This window comes from Oncorhynchus keta, chromosome 25 (assembly GCF_023373465.1).
Source record: "Oncorhynchus keta strain PuntledgeMale-10-30-2019 chromosome 25, Oket_V2, whole genome shotgun sequence".
Classification (NCBI taxonomy): Eukaryota; Metazoa; Chordata; class Actinopteri; order Salmoniformes; family Salmonidae; genus Oncorhynchus; species Oncorhynchus keta.
This window is the reverse complement of record NC_068445.1, coordinates 17,221,070-17,240,162: the sequence shown is the minus strand read 5'-3', so window position 1 is coordinate 17,240,162 and position 19,093 is coordinate 17,221,070. Positions and strand designations below refer to the sequence as shown.

The following is a 19,093-nucleotide window of genomic DNA, read 5'->3' as shown; positions in this document are numbered from 1 at the left end:
TAAAGTCATTAAAACTTTATGACCTCAAAAAAGTTAAATATAAAGAAATGTGTCACAGCACTTAGGTTTTTAAATCTACAGCCAACTGAAACAAACTCCTTGTGTTATCAACAAGCATTTCACCTCATCATGTTATATCATTACTACTTCAGACCCACATAATAGATGCTTATGGTGATTTACGGCTCAATTAGTAATTTCAAAATGCATTGTAAAAACATATAGACAGCCTTTCCGAATGGGAAACTAAGTTCAAGTTATTGGGTGAATCATTACTTTATAGCCCAGGACAAGGAAATATATTGTTTCTGTGTGCCTTTGGTTTTGTTTCTGGTAATAAAAGCCTATTTAGAGGCATGGTTGGCTGGGCTTCTGCTCATTCTGCTCCATTACAATTACTCAGCAGGCTAGCATCGGGGTAATGAAGAGGGTGTCACAGTGGGCGGGCCTGACAGTGACTGACCGCTGCTCTGGAGCTCAGTTCTGTTCCTCAGCCACTGGCTGCTGTTACGGTCCCTAACTACAGTGACAGCAAGCAGACTGGCTGTAGACCTACCCACCTACCTACCGCAGAATAAACACGTGTGTGCATTACAGTAGTATACAACCTCCATGAACCCTCCTGCTCAAGCCTCAGCTAGTACTGTATGTGTTTTTAAAAGTGTCAGGGAAAAAGGGAATTACATTTCAAAGCCCAGTAAATAAAGTTTGTATTGATTTGATATAACATGTAATCTGTTTTGCTGTCTTCTACCAAAAGGGAATCATGTAAGACAGCATTATAGATAATACGACCATACATCAATTGGAGTTTGGCCGACATAAGGGCAATAGATCATGTTCAAGCTAGACTGCTTAGCTCTGGAATTTATAAACTACCTCCTAAATCGAGGTGGCTTTCAATTTTAGTTTTTGATTTAAAGATATGAGATATTGTCAGAGTTGATTTTGTTTCATCTTTAGTTTCACAAGGGGCTCTAGATTTAACTCCATCTCTCAAACTGAACCACACTTGCCATTGGGTCCATTACAAAAGTAATGCATTGCTCATCGGTACACCTGCAGGTCTTCACACCTGTTCAAACCAGTGTTTCTTTTTACTGTGACATTAAGAGCTATTGATAAACTGTATTTTGTTCCCTATCACATCATGTCTTCATCTTTGGTGCTAATGCCCGAATGCATTTAAAATATGAGTAGGCTAATGCTTATCAAGGGATGTGCTGGTGGTGTCACCTTTTGTAACATGATAAATGACAGTACGATTATTCCATAGTTTGCCAGTATATACAATTTAAAAGTATTATTTCCACATTGTATCTTGAAAATCTGCAGATTTTCTATGCAGTAATAAAATAATGTATGCTGTTACATACAGCAGTCTCTACAATTTCAAAGCATATTATACAAGATCTTAGTGATTTAGTGAATCATACTGTATATTCCACTGATTTTATTCCCAGTAAAATAAAAATGTTCTATGATTGAATTACTGAATAGCCTGTATCTATCACAAAAAAAACAAATAATACAGTGATCAATTTATTTGCCTATTGTACTATAGTGAGTAGAAACAACAGATAACTGAAAACATTATTTCATTATTGGCTCTACGATTTAGATTAAAACTGAATTTAAAAATAATCAACATTTAATCATCAGTAACGTAAGTTTGTATATAACGCAACAAATCTATATAAAAGATGAGATTTCAAATCACAATGCATTTTCAGCATTTAGGCTAAGAAACATTTGTGTAAAATATAGGCTGCTTGCACCACCCTCTGGTCAACATTGGTTATAACAACACTGGCAAAGGAGAAGAACGTAAGGGCCTCAGAGACACAAACCAGAGTGAAAAATAGTGACAAGCCTAATGTTGTTTCATTAATTAAAAAGTTTGATTAATATGTTTATTGTACACACCGAAGACAACAAAATTGCTCATCATCACTGCATTCACTGACTGAGGCCTGAATAATTATTATAACAATTTGACTTGATGTACATCTATGTGCTTTAGTGCACTCTAGTGTTAAAATAAAGAAGTTAATTCAAATTATATTTTGGAATCAGATGCATTATAGATTCCTCTCACCTTTCTCAGCGCTGGCTAGGCAGTTGTATTTTATCTATGAAGAACCCTGTTCTTTGCTAATCTTCAACCTGAGTTGACGATCCCCAGGGACGATCAGTTACTTCTAACCCCCCAGTGAAGAAACGGACAGTTGTTTACTTACACAAGGCAGTAATCTTCCAATGTCATCCCTGAGTAATGCAGGATTATAGAACGTCTGCATTGGTAAAGGGCATGGCATTTTCACATTTAGATCATCCCAAAAAGGTCGTGGTTACTTGCACAAAGAAGCATCCAATGGGCTCTTGTCAGAGTCTGGCCTGATCCCTGATGCACCTCATAAAGCCCAGCAGCCAGAGAGTTCGAACACCTTCAGCAACAACAAATGACTGGAGACGTGTCAGTTGAGATCGTTCACTCACGTCCTGCTTGGTTAATGGACAAGTTTCAATATACAACGTCATAAACGGGGACATCCATGTGCAGGCTGCTACTTTAGATTTATTATAACACTATTTACACATTTCAAGGACACATGCTACAGAACTCCAGATTTACAGCTCTTAACAAACAATACAAACACCTAACTCTCCAGAACAACAAAAACAAATACCTGTTGACGAGGGAAAAATGTCAGACCAGGCTATTAACACTGAAAAAACATTTCAATTACAAGGCTTCTTTATATCTATGCAATTGTGATTGTGCAGCAGATTCTTGTCCTGGTGCTGCTACCAGCTCCCTTTGGTTGATGCTTCTCTGCAGCAGTAATATAGCACCTATGGAAAAGAGTTTCAAAAGTTCTGAGTTATAGCTTTTCATCTAGTCATAATATATTTGCAATTTTTAACACCTGATGTCATCTACTCATCTACGCATATGAGCTGTGTAGGTCTACATGTCATACCCCCATAATGTAATTCAGTGAAAATTGAAGAAGGCTATCAGTCTACATAATGAAGTGTGCATTTATGGGTTTAACAACACTATGTCCCGCATAATGCACACAATCAGCTATTATCTATGCTGGAATATGCACAGCTAAAAGCTTGTTTTATTTTCTCGGCCATATTCTAACAGGCAGTCTGAAAAGAATTGGCCATTATCTATGCTTTTGATTTATAATCCAACTTTTAATGCCCACACCAAGTCAATACCATCCATTGAAATGATAATACTAGTATTTCTCCACAGTGGAGTTCATGATCAGAAAACAAATTAGAATTGGTATTCTCTGCATTCATTTGATGGGGGTGTGATGAATTTTCCAACCGATGAGTGTTTTCTAGTGGGCTTGTCATTGTGTTACTCTATTAGTGGGATCTTAGAGTGGTAAAAAATGGTTTACTACTAAACATTCCATTCAGAGCATGAAAATAATAAACGTAAACACTAACTAAACTAACAAAAGCACAGCTCACGATTCTCTCAAGTGTACACACATTGATTCCATACTCAGATATGTACAATTACATATACACAAAGCCTTCAGTACCATGGTACGTTGACATCTTTAGTACACACAAACTAGAGACCACAGTAACACGATCTGCATTCAATGTCTCACACACACACTATACATTAAGGCATGAGGTGTCTTCTTGGATGCAGTGCATCAGCAGAAGAGGATACATTGAGAAATCAACTCAAATGCATTTCAACCACAGCATGTAAATGTCAATTGTCAAGTGGAATGGATTAAACTAATGGAAAGAATTAGGCCCGAATCAAAACGTCAAATGATCTAAGTGTACATTCTATAAAACATATGATTTATACAATATTTCAGAGTGAGACAGTGGTTAATTGATGCAACATTTAGCAGTCAAAAAAATAGAGGTCGTTCAACAATTTCAACACGATGAACCATTTTTCAGTCCAACAATTACAACAATTAATAATTTCACTATTTGACAAAACAGAACATTGACCACAATCAAGCCTGCGTAGTCTGATGTACAGTACAATACAGGATGATTCAAATGGTTATGAGTTGGGATAGTATGCCAAGTGACTTATCCTTTCACTAGATACATATGTCAAACCTGCCTTTTTCAATTATAGATTAGAGCAAAACATCACATATGAACTTTATCTAAACATGTAAAGCTATTTATTGGCTTGTGCTCATACCTATACTTCCATGATCTATTCCTTAAATTACAGATTATACGGATCAGCCATGTACATGCAGTCAAATTGCATTAAATGAACATTTAAGCAACATTTTGAGATATAATGTTAGCTTTGTAAGTGGATTCATGGCATTTAAATGACTGGAAAGCTCATTTTGAGGATGTCATAAGGGATTATAATTTCTAAATGCATGGAGGAGAACAATATCCTACAATATCCTACAAAAAGCCCTGTCTAGTATCTATAATTATTTGATTGTATTATTTCACAACGAAATGCTTCCCGGTAGCCTACTGTATATTAGCTGGAAGCGTGCTCCAGGTTATATTTTCATACCCAAGCTGTAGTGCCACTTCTTTTGACTCAAAGCAGTTTGCCTGCATACCATACATGTAACCAGAGGTCAGCACAAGCATTTGGAGAAATGTGAAAATTACAAATAACTATCCATAAAACAAACAGAAATCTAGTGGACTATCACACTACATTAAGTTGCCAAAAATAGCGCAAAACATGGATTTTAAATGTCTTTGATAATAAATTAGCAGCATTCATAACTGTGTATGAAACAAGTCAAGTTGTTATACATACATATTATTTCCAGTCAGTTACCACCATCATTCTATAGTAATTCAAGGGCACTGTTATGTAATGGAGACAACTTCATGTAAAGTTTTTTTGTATTTTTTTTGTTGTTGAAATATATACACACACACCTGCTGTAAATACTCAAGATTCAATGAGCACCATGCTTAGAAATCAAAACAATACTGTGGGTTGTCTTCGGTGAAATGACAACAGGGAGATAAACATACACTTCAGATATCTCTTCAGTGTACATTAAGGCAGGTGTGTCAAACTCACTTTGCCCTGGGTTGGATTGGACTCCCTCGCTAGCTGTATGTTTGACACCCCTGCTCTAAGAATTTCAACCCATCTTCCTATCAAACTTGTCTTGAAGTGCTGCTATTATTCTCATCCAATGAGCTCTCCAATCACATGTAGATTGTTTGCAGCACATGTTAGACAACTGTGTACAGTACTGTAGTGGCCTCGGTGCTCTTCTCATCAGGATGCAGACAACTTGGTAGTGCAAAGCCATTCCATTGTTGCAACAAATAGCTAGTGGTGAGCTTCGTTTGTGTTTGATGGAGTTTCCAAAAGTAAATGCTAAACGATACTCTGTGACTGAGGTTCTCGTGTGTCTTGTCAAAAGATGTTGAATGTGGCTGTGCAAAAGAAAGCCCTTTTCTGGCAAGTAGCCACACATCACAAGAGCACATCACACTTGGATTAAAGCAACAACAACAAAAAATCCCATGACTGAAACTTAAATTGAACTCAGATTGGCAGGAAAACTTTATGGCCTGAAGGCTACATCGGGATTTTCGAAATTCAACAGGAGGGCTGCACCGTTTTTTTAATGACCAATTTGTTTGTCGAAATCTATTTGTGGGCCAGGAAAAAGGGCAGTTAAATATTTTCTAAAATGTCCATTATAATTTCTACATGCTTTCTATCTAGTTTTAGACATTCAAGTGTGGCCTGGAGTGTATTTTTCCTAACCAAAATATTAATTTCCCCCTGTCCTATACATACAGTTGAAGTCGGAAGTTTACATACACCTCAGCCAAATACATTTAAACTCAGTTATTTACAATTCCTGACATTTAATCCCAGTAAAAATTCCATGTCTTAGGTCAGTTAGAATCACCACTTTCTTTTAAGAATGTGGAATGTCAGAATAATAGTAGAGAGAATGCTTTATTTCAGCTTTTATTTCTTTCAACAACTCAGTTTAAATGAATTTGGCTAAGGTGTATGTAAACTTACGACTTAACTGTATATACACACATCCATAAACTCAGCAAAAAAATAAACGCCCCTTTTTCAGGACCCTGTCTTTCAAAGATAATTCGTAAAAATCCAAATACCTTCACAGATCTTCATTGTACAGGGTGCACCTGTGGAACGGTCATTAAGACACTAATAGCTTACAGACGTTAGGCAATTAAGGTCACAGTTGTGAAAACTTAGGACACTAAAGAGGCCCCTCTACTGACTCTGAAAAACACCAAAAGAAAGATGCTCAGGGTCCCTGCTCATCTGCGTGAACATGCCTTAGGCATGCTGCAAGGAGGCATGAGGACTGCAGATGTGACCAGGGCAATAAATTGCAATGTCCGTACTATGAGACACTTAAGACAGCGCAACAGGGAGGCAGGACGGACAGCTGATCGTCCTCGCAGTGGCAGACCACGTGTAACACTTGCACAGTACATCACAGGCAACAACGTCGCCTATGGGCACAAACCCACCATCGCTGGACCAGACAGGGCTGGCAAAAAGTGCTCTTCACTGATGAGTCGCGTTTTTGTCTCACCAGGGGTGATAGTCGGATTCGCGTTTATCGTTGAAGGAATGAGCGTTACACCAAGGCCTGTAATCTGGAGTGGGATAGATTGAGGTGGAAGGTCCGTCATGGTCTGGGGCGGTGTGTCACAGCATCATCAAACTGAGCTCTTTGTCATTGCAGGCAATCTCAACGCTGTGCGTTACAGGGAAGACATCCTCCTCCCTCATGTGGTACCCTTCCTGCAGGCTCATCCTGACATGACCCTCCAGCATGACAGTGCCACCAGCCATACTGCTCATTCTGTGCATGATTTTCTGCAAGACAGGAATGTCAGTGTTCTGCCATTGCCAGCAAAGAGCCCGGATCTCAATCCCATTGAGCACGTCTGGGACCTGTTGGATCGGAGGGTGAGGGCTAGGGCCATTCCCCCCAGAAATGTCCGGGAACTTGCAGGTAACTTGGTGGAAGAGTGGGGTAACATCTCACAGCAAGAACTGGCAAATCTGGTGCAGTCCATGAGGAGGAGTACTTAATGCAGCTGGTGGCCACACCAGATACTGACTGTTACTTTTGATTTTGACCCCCCCCTTTGTTCAGGGACACATTATTCAATTTCTGTTAGTCAAATGTCTGTGGAATTTGTTCAGTTTGTGTCTCAGTTGTTGAGTCTTGTTATGTTCATACAAATATTTACACATGTTAAGTTTGCTGGAAATAAAACGCAGTTGACAGTGAGAGGACGTTTCTTTTTTTGCTGAGATATATACATGCCCATTGTACCAGTCAAAGGTTTGGAAACAACTGCACATTCCAGGTTTCTTTATTTTTACTATTCTCTACATTGTAGAATAATAGTGAAGACAAACTATGAAATAACACATATGGAATCATGTAGTAAACAAAAGTGCTAAACAAATCAAAATATATTTTATATTTGACATTCTTCAAAGCAGCCACCCTTTGCCTTGATGACAGCTTTGCACACTCTTGGCATTCTCTCAACCAGCTTCATGAGGTAGTCACCTGGAATGCATTTAAATTAACAGGTTTTCCTTGTTAAAAGTTAATTTATGGCATTTGAGCCAATCAGTTGTGTTTTGACAAGGTAGGGTTGGTATACAGAAGATGGTCTTTTACCAAATAGGACTAAGTCCATATTATGGCAAGAACAGTTCAAATAAGCAATGAGAAATGACAGTCCATCTTTACTTAAAGACATGAAGGTCAGTAAATGCAGAACATTTCAATAACTTTTAAAGTTTCTTCAGGTGCAGTCGCAAAAACCATTAAGCGCTATGATGAAACTGGCCCTCATGAGGACCGCCACAGGAAAGGAAGACCCAGAGTTACCTCTGCTGCAGAGGATAAGTTCACTACAGTTACCAGCCTCAGAAATTGCAGCCCAAATAAATGCTTCAGAGTTCAAGTGACAGACACAACTTAACATCAACTGTTCAGAGGAGACTGTGTGAATCAGGCCTTCATGGTTGAATTGCTGCAAAGAACCCACTACTAAGAGACACCAACAAGAAGAGATCTGCTTGGGCCAAAAAACACGATCAACGGACATTAGACTGGTGGAAATCTGTCCTTTGGTCTGATTTGTCCAAATCTGAGATTTTTGGTTCCAACTGCCGTGTCTTTGTGAGACGCAGAGTAGGTGAATGGATGATATCTGCATGCGTGGTTCCCACCATGAAGGAGGAGGTATGATGGGGTGGGGGTGCTTTGCGGGTGACACTGTCAGTGATTTATTTAGAATTCAAGGCACACTTAACCTGCATGGCTGCCACAGCATTCTGCAGCGATACACAATCCCATCTGGTTTGTGCTTAGTGGGACTATCATTTGTTTTCAACAGGAAAATGACCCAACACACCTGCAGGCTGTGTAAGGGCTATTTAGCCAAGAAGGTTGATGGAATGCTGCATCAGATGACCTGGTCTTCACAATCACCCAACCTTAGCCCAATTGAGATGGTTTCGGATGAGTTGGACCGCAGACTGAAGGAAAAGCAGCAAACAAGTGCTCAGCATATGTGGGAACTCCTTCAAGACTGTTGGAAAAGCATTCCAGGTGAAGCTGGTTGAGAGAATGCCAAGAGTGTGCAAAGCTGTCATCAAAGCAAAGGGTGGCTACTTTGAAGAATGTCAAATATTGTAGCGTTGTACGCTGAGAGCCAGGGAGTGAATACATTTAATTAATAAATGAACAAAACAAGAAACACGAACAGTGCACCGACATGAAACAGGAACAATGACGACTGGGGAAGTAACCAAAGGGCGTGACATATATAGGGCAGGAAATCAAGGAGGTGATGGAGTCTAGGTGAGTGTCATTATGCACATGCCGCTGGTGACAGGTATGCGCCATAACGAGCAGCCTGGTGACCTAGAGGCCGGAGAGGGAGCACACGGGACAGTAGCCCCTCCCCAACCCGCAGCTCCAGCCTCAGGACGCCGCCCAAGAAGATGATCCCGGGGATCAGGCGCGGATCGGTTGCTAAGGCGCGGGAACCTGACGATCCGGCAGAGGTGCGGGAGCATGACGTCCTAGAGTGCCGGAGAGAGAGAGCATACGTGACAGTACCCCTCCCCGGTGCGTTCGGTTTCAGCCACAGGACGCCAACCAAAGGGACGATCCCTGGGATCTGGAAAGGACCGGTCGCCTCCGCTGAGGCGCAGAAACCTGATGAACCGGCTGAGACCTACCCGATTGCCTCGGTCTAGGCATGGGAACATGTCGAACCCGCTGAGGCATGGGAGCCTGTCGAACCCGCTGAGGCATGGGAGCCTGTCGAACCCGCTGAGGCATGGGAGCCTGTCGAACCCGCTGAGGCATGGGAGCCTGTCGAGCACGCTGAGGCATGGGAACATGTCGAGCACGCTGAGGCATGGGAGCCTGTCGAGCACGCTGAGGCATGGAGCCCGTCGAGCCAGCTGAGGCAGGGGAACCTGACAAACATGCTGAGGTCTCCCATGTAGCGCCGGTTCAGACACCCGGACCCGACATCACCTCCAATACCAAAACAAACAAAATAAACACTCCCTGATTCTTCTCTTTGTTGAGTCGTCATTCTGTAACGATGTACACTGAGAGTTGGGAAGCAAGTTCAGTGTGTGACTACATTTAATTAATAAATGAACAAAACAAGAAACACTAAACACGAACAGTGCACCGACATGAAACAGGAACAATGACAACTGGAGAAGAAACCAAAGGGATTGACATATATAGAGTAGGTAATCAAGAAGGTGATGGGAGTCTAGGTGAGTGTCATTATGCGCGTAATGCTGGTGACAGGTATGCGCCATAATGAGCAGCCTGGGGACCTAGAGGCCGGAGAGGGTGCACACGTGACAAATATATTTGGATTTATTTAACACTTTTTTGGTTACTACATGATTCCATATGTGCTATTTCATAGTTTTGATGCCTTCACTATTATTCTACAATGTAGAAAATAGTAAAAATAAGGAAAACCCAGGAATGAGTAGGTGTCCAAACTTTTGACTGGTACTATACATATATCAAACATCATGAGTCATACATATGAGGGAAACCCGTCGTAGTGACAGAGCACTTTAACCCCTGTGTCACAAGAACACTGGTCATGTATTCACTCATATCAACGTCAGCTGTGCAAGTTGTATACAAACATTCAAATATGCAATAACTGTAAAGGAGTCAAACCGCCGCTATTTAAAACATAATTCTGTACAGAAAGTGGTTTCCAATAGGAAAATGGTCTAAGACGATGTCCTACATGACATTAATAGATTAATCGTAATGTAGACGTAATGCATTTTGTTGATATTTCTGCTTGAGAAGTGGTTATAATTTTACTGTACACATCCTGGTTTGGTAGATTGTACAAACACTTTAAGGGCAAGTGTTGTATCACTGAGACTTGATTTCTGTGTTGGTTTGCTGGTCATTGGTCTTTGCTATTTGTCTGTTGCAGCTGATAAGCACTTGGTTGTCAATTCAAGTCAGTCAATGGTTATCATGAGCTGAGGATCACAGTTCTGTAACCTGATGCAAATCCCTCTCATAACTTTCTGAGTTCTCCTCCTGGTGGTGTATGCAGGAATATCAACACCATATTGAGCAGTCACCTGCACCTGCATTTACCTTGCCTTGTTCATAAGGTTGAAGTCACTGAGCTTGAAGGTTTTTAGCTTCATGGTCTCTGCACTGCAATGTGGCAGGATATGCTAACACAAAAAGCAAAAGAGGCTCATTTCGTTCATGATTTGATTTAGCTGACCCTGCAAACCCGGGAGAGTATAGCTTGGCTGCAGATGCAAAAAGAGAAATGAAAGAGGGCGGGAGGGCCTTAATGAGGGGGCCTAGTGTCTGGCCAACAGTGCTGATGCTCCACTTTCCCAAATCATCCCCACAGTGGGCCTTGCCTGTACCCTGAGAGCCAATCAGATGACAGCATTGGAACCAGAAGAGGAAGAGTTGGCAGAGGGAGAAGAAGGAAGGTTCCAGAAGAGCCACTTGCGTTTACACTGCCTCCTCTGGTACAGGAAGTCCTCCTTGTCCCGCTCCTTCCGTGCTCTTTGATAGTGGTCGTCCTCCTTCAGGAACCACACTGGTGGCCAGCGGTGCTTCTCAAAGTAGTCCTGGTTGTCTGCAAGAGGCATGGCGCCACAACGTTAGCAAGATTAAATGCAGACACAAATGATTAAGATAATGATAACTTCTCAAAATATCCTGCATTGATGTCAATGGGAGATTTAAATGAAAGTTGTAGTTTCATGCACATATCTTTAGCTAGTATTTGCGTTACTTGTAGATTTGGCCTTCATGTCTCGAGGAAACTTGCGACACACACTATTATAGTTGGTGCAGATGTGGTGAAGGCACCAGCCACTTAGCTGTTGTGCACAGTGGAACTGCCAGAGAGACAAGACATTATAGAAGACCTTATTCCGGCACATGATAAATTTACATTTAAAAAAATTATAATTCGAAAATCTTGTGAGATTGGAGAAAAACAGTATTAAGTATATATACACCTATATAATTGCAACAATGAACAATCTTACCTGAGCCATCTCCAGGTACACCAGCACATCTCCATCAATATCAGCCCCCATCATAGCAGCCTCCATTAATACTGTCACTGTGTAGAGTTCTGTAACATAGGCATAACACACAGAAGATCACCAAGATCAACAGAATTATATTGCCAAATCTATCTCACAACAGACTTATGCCAAGTAACAGAAATATTAGGAACAGAGCTCTCTGAACACACATACTAGCCTAATAGACACTTTTTGAAGAGAAGAGAGAGTAAGTGCATGTTATACTCTGTATGTCTACAAAGTGAGTGCAGGTCTTGCCAACAGATGTAGCTTTGTTTAAGAGGGTGTGCGCAAAAACAACTAGAGACCTGTAAGAGCAACCAGGTGTGGGAGGCAAAGACGGTTGGCCAGAACAATGAGCTCCATGGCATCCAGGTCAGTGCGGGAACAGAAGCGCCCAGTGTAGAGGTACTCCAGCACAGCCCTCATACAGCTGCGAGTTGTGTTGGGAAACAGCACCTGAGACAACAGGCACAGATCAACATCAGGTTTTCCTTCCCTAGTCACTAGTGAATTTTATTGTAATGTGTGTTTATCTGGTTATTTAGGGGACTTGCAGTAAGTCTTGATATTGTGCACATGATCAAGACCCAGAAAACAGTGGAACACACTGTAGCTCCAGTGAGAGGGTGAAAAGGATTGTCTTACCTCTTTGGTGCAGCTCTCCACAAAGGGCCCCCCAAACATAGCTGCCATCCAGTCACAGCTGGAGATGAGCAGGGGCTTATGGGCCATGATCGTTCCATCATCCAGCTTGAACGCTACATCTGATACACAAAGAGAAATCATACTGCCATTACCTTCTTCTTCCTCTATTATTTATTAAGTCCTGTCAAAGGTGGATCCTGTTTTTGAAAAGCATGTTCTTTCCCATCTCCAGATCTCTGTATCCCAGAGCAGAAACACTTTGTACAGAGTGTACAAAATCTCTCAGAATTACATAATGTGCTCTCACCAGAGAAGGTGCCTTTGGCCAGGCAGTCTTTGACTCTGTTGGTTCGTCGTACATGGAAGGCTTTGGTGATTTCCTGGTTCATGAAGGCCTCGTTGTTAAGAATATTGGCCACCATCATGCGCAGGTCAAAGACCTCCAGCAGCTCAGCAATGTGTGCAATGTGCATCAGCTCCTTCTCGTGCTCATCCAGCTGGCCTGTGTACAGGTATCGCAGCACAGCGCGGAAGGGCCCCAGCTGCATGGACTGGTCCATGTATACCACGGTCATAGGCCTGGGGTTGTAGGTCACTGGGTCATCCACCAGCTCCTCCTGGATGCTGACAAAAGCTCTGCTCAAGGTAGACAGCAGTCTGCCCCTCCGGCCTCCCTCAGAGTCTCTCAGGGTTCCATCACTGGTGCAGGCCCGCAGGTTGGCCCTGTCGCCCTCGTCAGTGCTCTCACACACATCGAAGCTTGCAGCACGCATCAGCATCTCGCGGCCAGACAGAGCGGTGGCGCGCGTGGGCCGCTCAGACTCCTCAGGTCGGGCATCCAGGATGAAGAGGTCATAGAACTTGGAGGAGGACGTGGCCAAGTAGATCTTGTGTGCGAAGATTCTCTGCTTCTCCTGTAGGACCAGGATGACATCGGAACACAGGGGGTCCTCTAGAAGACGGCCAGGATGCTCCTCAGTGGTGGTGGGGAGAGGTGGTACAGTGATAATGGGAGGGGGGGGTTTGGGAGGCAGGAAGGGGGCCTGGAGGAGGGGCCGCTGCACATTGCGCAGGTGAGACTTCCAGAACTGCAGGTGGCGCCGTGAGATTAGGGCAGCGCGGATGGCATTATCAAATACGTCCTTTACTCCAAACTGAGCCACAACACTGGTCTCGTAGTATGGCACTCCCAGCTCTTTGGCCACCTCATGGCCCTTCTCTGGAGGCAAAATCTCATTGGATTTAATCGGTCTGAAAGATGACCATAAAAAGGCCAAAAATTAACAAGATTCAGAGAAGCATCAACCTGAGGGTAAATAACAGTGTATATCGTTTACAAATCTTAGTAAAATGTGGACCCTACATTTCTAATGGTGACACAATCAATATATTAATCACAAGCTATCAAATTTCAATTGAGATGCTTGAGTTGAAAAGCACTGTTTGAGATTGAAACTACTGGACTTAGTTGAATGTAGGGCACCTTGCTAGTGGCCGTCGTGCCCTGTTGACTGCCTCCAGGTCAGCATAGCGCAGGTCCAGCTGGCAGCCCACCAAGATGACTGGAGCCCGGGGGCAGAAGTGCTTGATCTCAGGGTACCACATAGTCTTTACATGGTACAGGGAGTTGGGGTTGGCGATGGAGAAACATAAAACCACCACATCCGACCTGCAAGTGTAAAGTGATGAGTGGACCAGTGAGTGATGAGTGGGGTTGCGGGAGGGCCAGAGAGGAAATGTGCAGAGGAAATGTGCAGTGTAAACCTAGTGGACCAGTTCCATGATTCGTATGAGTGAACAACGAGGTCAGCTGATCTCACCTTCCATATGCAAAGCGTCGGTCCTTGTGATGGTCCCCGAATGTGTCCCAGAGTCGCAAAGACACGCTGACCTCATCCACCACATCCCTAGATCGCTCCAGAACCTGAACGGAGAGACACCCATGACATCCATGTACATTACCACCAGCAGGGTGTGAAACTAACACTAGTCTAATGCGCTAAGTCCAAGGTAAACATTGTGTGTTGCAGGTTAATCAAAGTGCAACAAGGTTTTACACAACTGTAGCACTTAAAATAGAGGATTTCAGTATTATTTTCCTTCACTGTCAAGTTGGCTGGTGGATCAAACACTTAATTTCAGACTCTATGCACCTTTCCTCAGCAAGTTCATGATCTAAAACATAGACATGTTATAAAAAACAGACAAATAGATAAAGATTTTCATTAAATAACAATCCAAAAAGATTACTCCACTACTCACTTCCTGGCAAACTCTGTACTGGTCTATGGCCCAGACAGTGGGTACATGCGTAGCAAGCAATTGGTACTGAGTCAGTGTTGCATTACAGGCCCGGGCACAGATAAGGCGGGTCTTCCCAACAGCGTTGTCCCCTACCACCACACACTTGATAGTCTCAACGTTTGGCCTCTCATAGTCCATGTCAGAATCCATCAACTGGGGCCTGTCAGGGGAGAGAAAAGCAGAGTTTGATCAAATGCCAAAGGATGAAGTTCAAGTTTGTTTATTAGTTATATACAGATGATATACGTGCAGTACACAGCGCATTGAAATGCTTACTTACAGGTTAACCTCTCGACAATGCAAAAACTGGAGATCAAATATCAAATGTACTGAGGAGCTTGTTCAAAACACTACACTTCCTCACGACCCCTCTGACCCCATCAATGAATTCTCCCTTCTGATCACTACAGCATGAGGGATCAATATTGCAATAAGCCCAGACTCTGCTTCATCTGCATTGCTCACACTGTATACAGTGCTATCGATGGTCTGTCAAGTGACTGCATTCAAAATGTTGCTGCCTGGCTGAGTACCTGTGCCAATTCAGAAGGTCCCTGACATTCCTTACTCTTCTATTTTAACAGACGTCCTGGGGATTTCAGAGTTCTGGAAGTCAAGTAGGGTGTGTTCCTGAAATTAAGCACAGACTGCTAACCCAATTTGTCCTTCATCTTGGTTACACTCAGGCAGGATCTGAGTCTTGTCATTTTATACAGATTAAGATATCAAGTTTTACTGACAGGAATGGACATTACATTTACCTGGACAAGGTGTAATAGCATCACAATCTCTCTCCAACATAAGCCATTTTCAACATAACAAAATTGTATATGATTCATATTGTTACCCCATAAGATACATCGTTGATCAAATTAAACAGACCGCAAGGAGTGCCATTATGCAAGGATCCAGCTGAAATCACAGTCCTGTATAAAACGCTTGAAACCAACGCATGTCATTCAGTCAATTCAACCATGGACTTACCAATAGGCTTGGCAATGCAGTATAATAGTGTTGTTTTTTTTTAAACAAAAATACTCACACCCACATCTGTCTTCTGATTAATGTACACCATCAGTCATATATAAGCATTCCTCCCTTGAGGTGTCTAAGAGCTTCTTAGCAAGCCTAGAAAACTATCTAACCATAGGTCAGTGTAGGATCCAATAAAATGGTGGTGTAGAACGTAAGTTGACAGACAGACATTTTCCATTTACAAATAAGGTTGCACTGACTAAATAAAATTGAGAGAATCGGTAAACATAGGAAATTGTTATTTTCTCGAAAATGGTGGTTGCTGATCTCGTTATTCAGTTTCCAAGGGAACCAGATTTGCTTCTATGTCATACCCTGCTACCACCCATGCAATGGGCAATAGATTGACAGAACATAGACCTATCGTAATGGCAACTGAATAAGCTTTACCAGGGGTCCCCAATTAAATTCAGCCGTGGGCCGATTTTTCCTTGAGTGGATGTTCGGGGGCCGGAACATCGTTATAATTTGTAGGCTACTAGACTGCAAGAATCCCAAATAGGTAGCCTATAGTATTTGACAAAAACATAATACTTTCTAACTTTGATTTACATTGGGATACGATCACATATGACTATCTATTAATGTGTGGGAATCATTTTTTAATATATATATATTTAGTAGGCTATACATTATTTTTTATGGTCAGAAAACCGAATTTGGTCCGCAGGCTACCGATTGGGGAACCCTAGTAGACTGACAGCCACGCGCAAAATGTAAACAATGTGTCAAGACTCAGCCAGACTGCACCATGAGGCAACAAAATAGCATAGCATACCAAGCCAGCTCCTATACCGTGGGAAATTAGAATTTCACATGTGAATGAAAGCCAATTATTAAAACATACCAGTTGTCCTTCCTATCTGCCTCTTGATATTCATTTATAAAAAAGGCACACCCAGTCAACCTCCGGAACGATGAGTTGCAACAATGTTACTCTTTTTCACAACGAGCACGCGAAACTGATGACATTTGAGTTTCGACGAAATTCGAGTGTATACTGCTGTGTAAGTATTTGTAGTCTCTGTGGGTTGAGTTCCAATATAGGGCTATAATTGGATCGTCTCACAGTGGCTATCTCAAAATGCACGCCAATTCATATGAAATAGCTCCAATATTAAGTTACAGAATGGGAGAGGGCGGGGATCTTGGACGTCGGCGAACACTGAAGTCAGGGGTGGATTGCCAGTTTACCGGATCACTGAAGATCATGCTACTGTTTTGGCAGAATATATTCCTTAGTCCAATGCCATTCTCTCTCGTTTGGCATATTGGCCACGGTCTGAAGCAGACTGCGTTTAGCAAATACCGATAGACCCGTCATCAATAAACAAGACCTGCTTGCAAGACCGTTGTCTAATGCCGGGGCCACCAACTGTCCGTCAGGCAGGCTATGGCATAAAATATGCATGTCTCGCACTAGTTTATCTTATCTGCAGGGAAGAATGCCGTATTTATTTAGTTATACTATGCATTTAGTATATTTGAGCCTATGGCCATTTAGTTAAGTGGCTTTAGATTCAAAACAGACTGTCATAACTAGTAGCCTAAGTTTGATAGATCATAGCCCCAAATCCACATTATTTCAGAGGATGTCGTTCAATGGATAACATAGCCATATATATCATATGATAGCGTCTTTATAATAGGATATAGCCGCTCCAAGAACTCACCATACGTTCAATTTAAGGAGGATTTAGCTAATAATATTCACCCAGGTTGCTACGAAAGCGTTTTCCACCAAGCCGAGTCACTGGTCATTCAGATCCACTGCATTACGTTATGTAACACCCAGAGATTCCTTATTGTGCCATTTTGTGTTATTGAGGTGCATGCCAAAGTCTTCGATAATTACAGACTATAATTATAGGTTACTAACCCATTGGCCTATCCTTACCGCAACATAAGGAAGTGGTGCATCGGATTGACCGATGTTTGAGACCGAGAAGAAGAGGGCTCCATGGGATGAAGCTTGCACCTGACCGTAGCCTCCCTGACCGTAGCCTGGTTTGAACTTCATTTTCGCAGCAATGTTAAATGTAGTGGATTAAATATAGGCGACCAGCCGCTCAAGACACCAGAAAAATCCACTTGGTGAATATAAGAAACGTATCATCACTGTGTGTCGGAGGACACTGGTGGGCTTTGAGTCTGTCTGTACCGTCAACAGCAGCTCCAGCCTCCGCCACGCAGCGTCAAAGAACTACCTCCAGTCACCTACGTAGCTTTTTATAGAGGCACGCGCACAAACAAAAAACCCATTCATTACAAAACCGTGGTCCACCCCAAATCTCCAGAAAATCCCATTCCAAACCTAGGCTAGCCTTTGGCTCACATTCTACTGTAAAGACAGACTCAGCTAGGCTACTGTAGGCCTATGTGACATATAATGATTAAGGTTATGCCTAAACTTCAAAGATCATGTCTAAAATAAGCAATCAACTAGTATAACTACCTCATAAAACTGTAGACTATTTCAAACATAATGTGATGACTGGACTTACCAGTTACACGTTGCTATGACTGCCATGGTGTGGCACTGTGAGTCCATATGGTTCTGGTCCTGGAATTTGAATTCGATTTTATGATCACTCGCTGCAACCTGGACTCAGGGATCGACCAAACACAGAGCTCGCTGTATGGAATTACTTTTGTGCCTTTAATACAAACATTTTGAAATTGAGAACAACACTCTTAGTATTGCAAACAAAAATAATGATGTTGAAAGCAAAACATGAATAACCTCAAACCATTGAGCTAAATAAATAATATCGCAAGGAAATCATTTTGAAAGGAAAAAACAAAAGTATTATACCGAGTCTAAATTTGTTTTATATTCAGTTTTCTCTCGTCAATAGCTATTGAACGAAGCGTACAATGACTATGAAGATGGTATATTCTGAATCAGATAGAGAAAAATCGGTCTAAGGCACTGCGTCTCGTGCAAGAGGCGTCTCTGCAGTCCCATAGGGCGGCGCACAATTGGCCCAGCAACGTCCGGGTTTGGCCGGGGTAGACTGTCATTGTAAATACGAATTTGTTCTTAACTGACTTGCCTAGTTAAGCAAAGGTTAAATAAAAAAATGTTTTTAAAAATTTAAATAATACGATTTCGGATTTCAGTCTTCAATAGCTCTTAGACAAATCGTGCCATGAAGATGACAATTATATATTCAGAATCAGGGGAGGATGGACTAAAACTTTTTTATATTATCATTGCAATATCCTACAATTTTAAGCGGTATTTATACTAGTCATGGCACGCTTTGTGTAAGTGCTATTGAAAATTGAAAGGAAAAAAAAGAAAGGATTTTTGTCCATCCTCCCGATTCAAAATATATCATATTCATATTCATGGCACGTTTGTGTAAGAGCTATTGAAGAATGAAATCCAAAATCTTACTATATATATTTTTGGTTGTTGTTGCTTTTTCTCAA

The 19,093-nt window shown here is 41.9% G+C and overlaps 1 protein-coding gene across 5 annotated transcripts; it reads right to left on the bottom strand.

Annotated features, from left to right (window-relative positions):
• Positions 1-2,558: 2,558 nt before the first annotated feature.
• On the bottom strand, positions 2,559-18,561 carry LOC118358317 (rho-related BTB domain-containing protein 2-like). 5 transcript variants are annotated; one of them, XM_035735981.2, is made up of 11 exons: positions 18,160-18,561; positions 14,579-14,780; positions 14,137-14,240; positions 13,800-13,985; positions 12,624-13,567; positions 12,317-12,435; positions 11,977-12,127; positions 11,627-11,715; positions 11,368-11,473; positions 11,080-11,208; positions 2,559-2,856 (listed from the first exon to the last, which is right to left on the bottom strand). In XM_035735981.2, exons 1-11 carry the CDS (start codon positions 18,204-18,206, stop codon positions 2,747-2,749), a joined length of 2,187 nt encoding a protein of 728 aa, XP_035591874.1. In that variant the 5' UTR covers positions 18,207-18,561; the 3' UTR covers positions 2,559-2,746. The 5 variants fall into 5 exon arrangements, with proteins under 5 accessions (XP_035591874.1, XP_035591875.1, XP_035591873.1 ...); XM_035735982.1 differs by lacking the exon at positions 18,160-18,561 and adding an exon at positions 17,553-17,839 and having other exon boundaries at positions 10,985-11,208; XM_035735980.1 differs by lacking the exon at positions 18,160-18,561 and adding an exon at positions 17,553-17,839.
• Between the last annotated feature and the right edge of the window lie 532 nt (positions 18,562-19,093).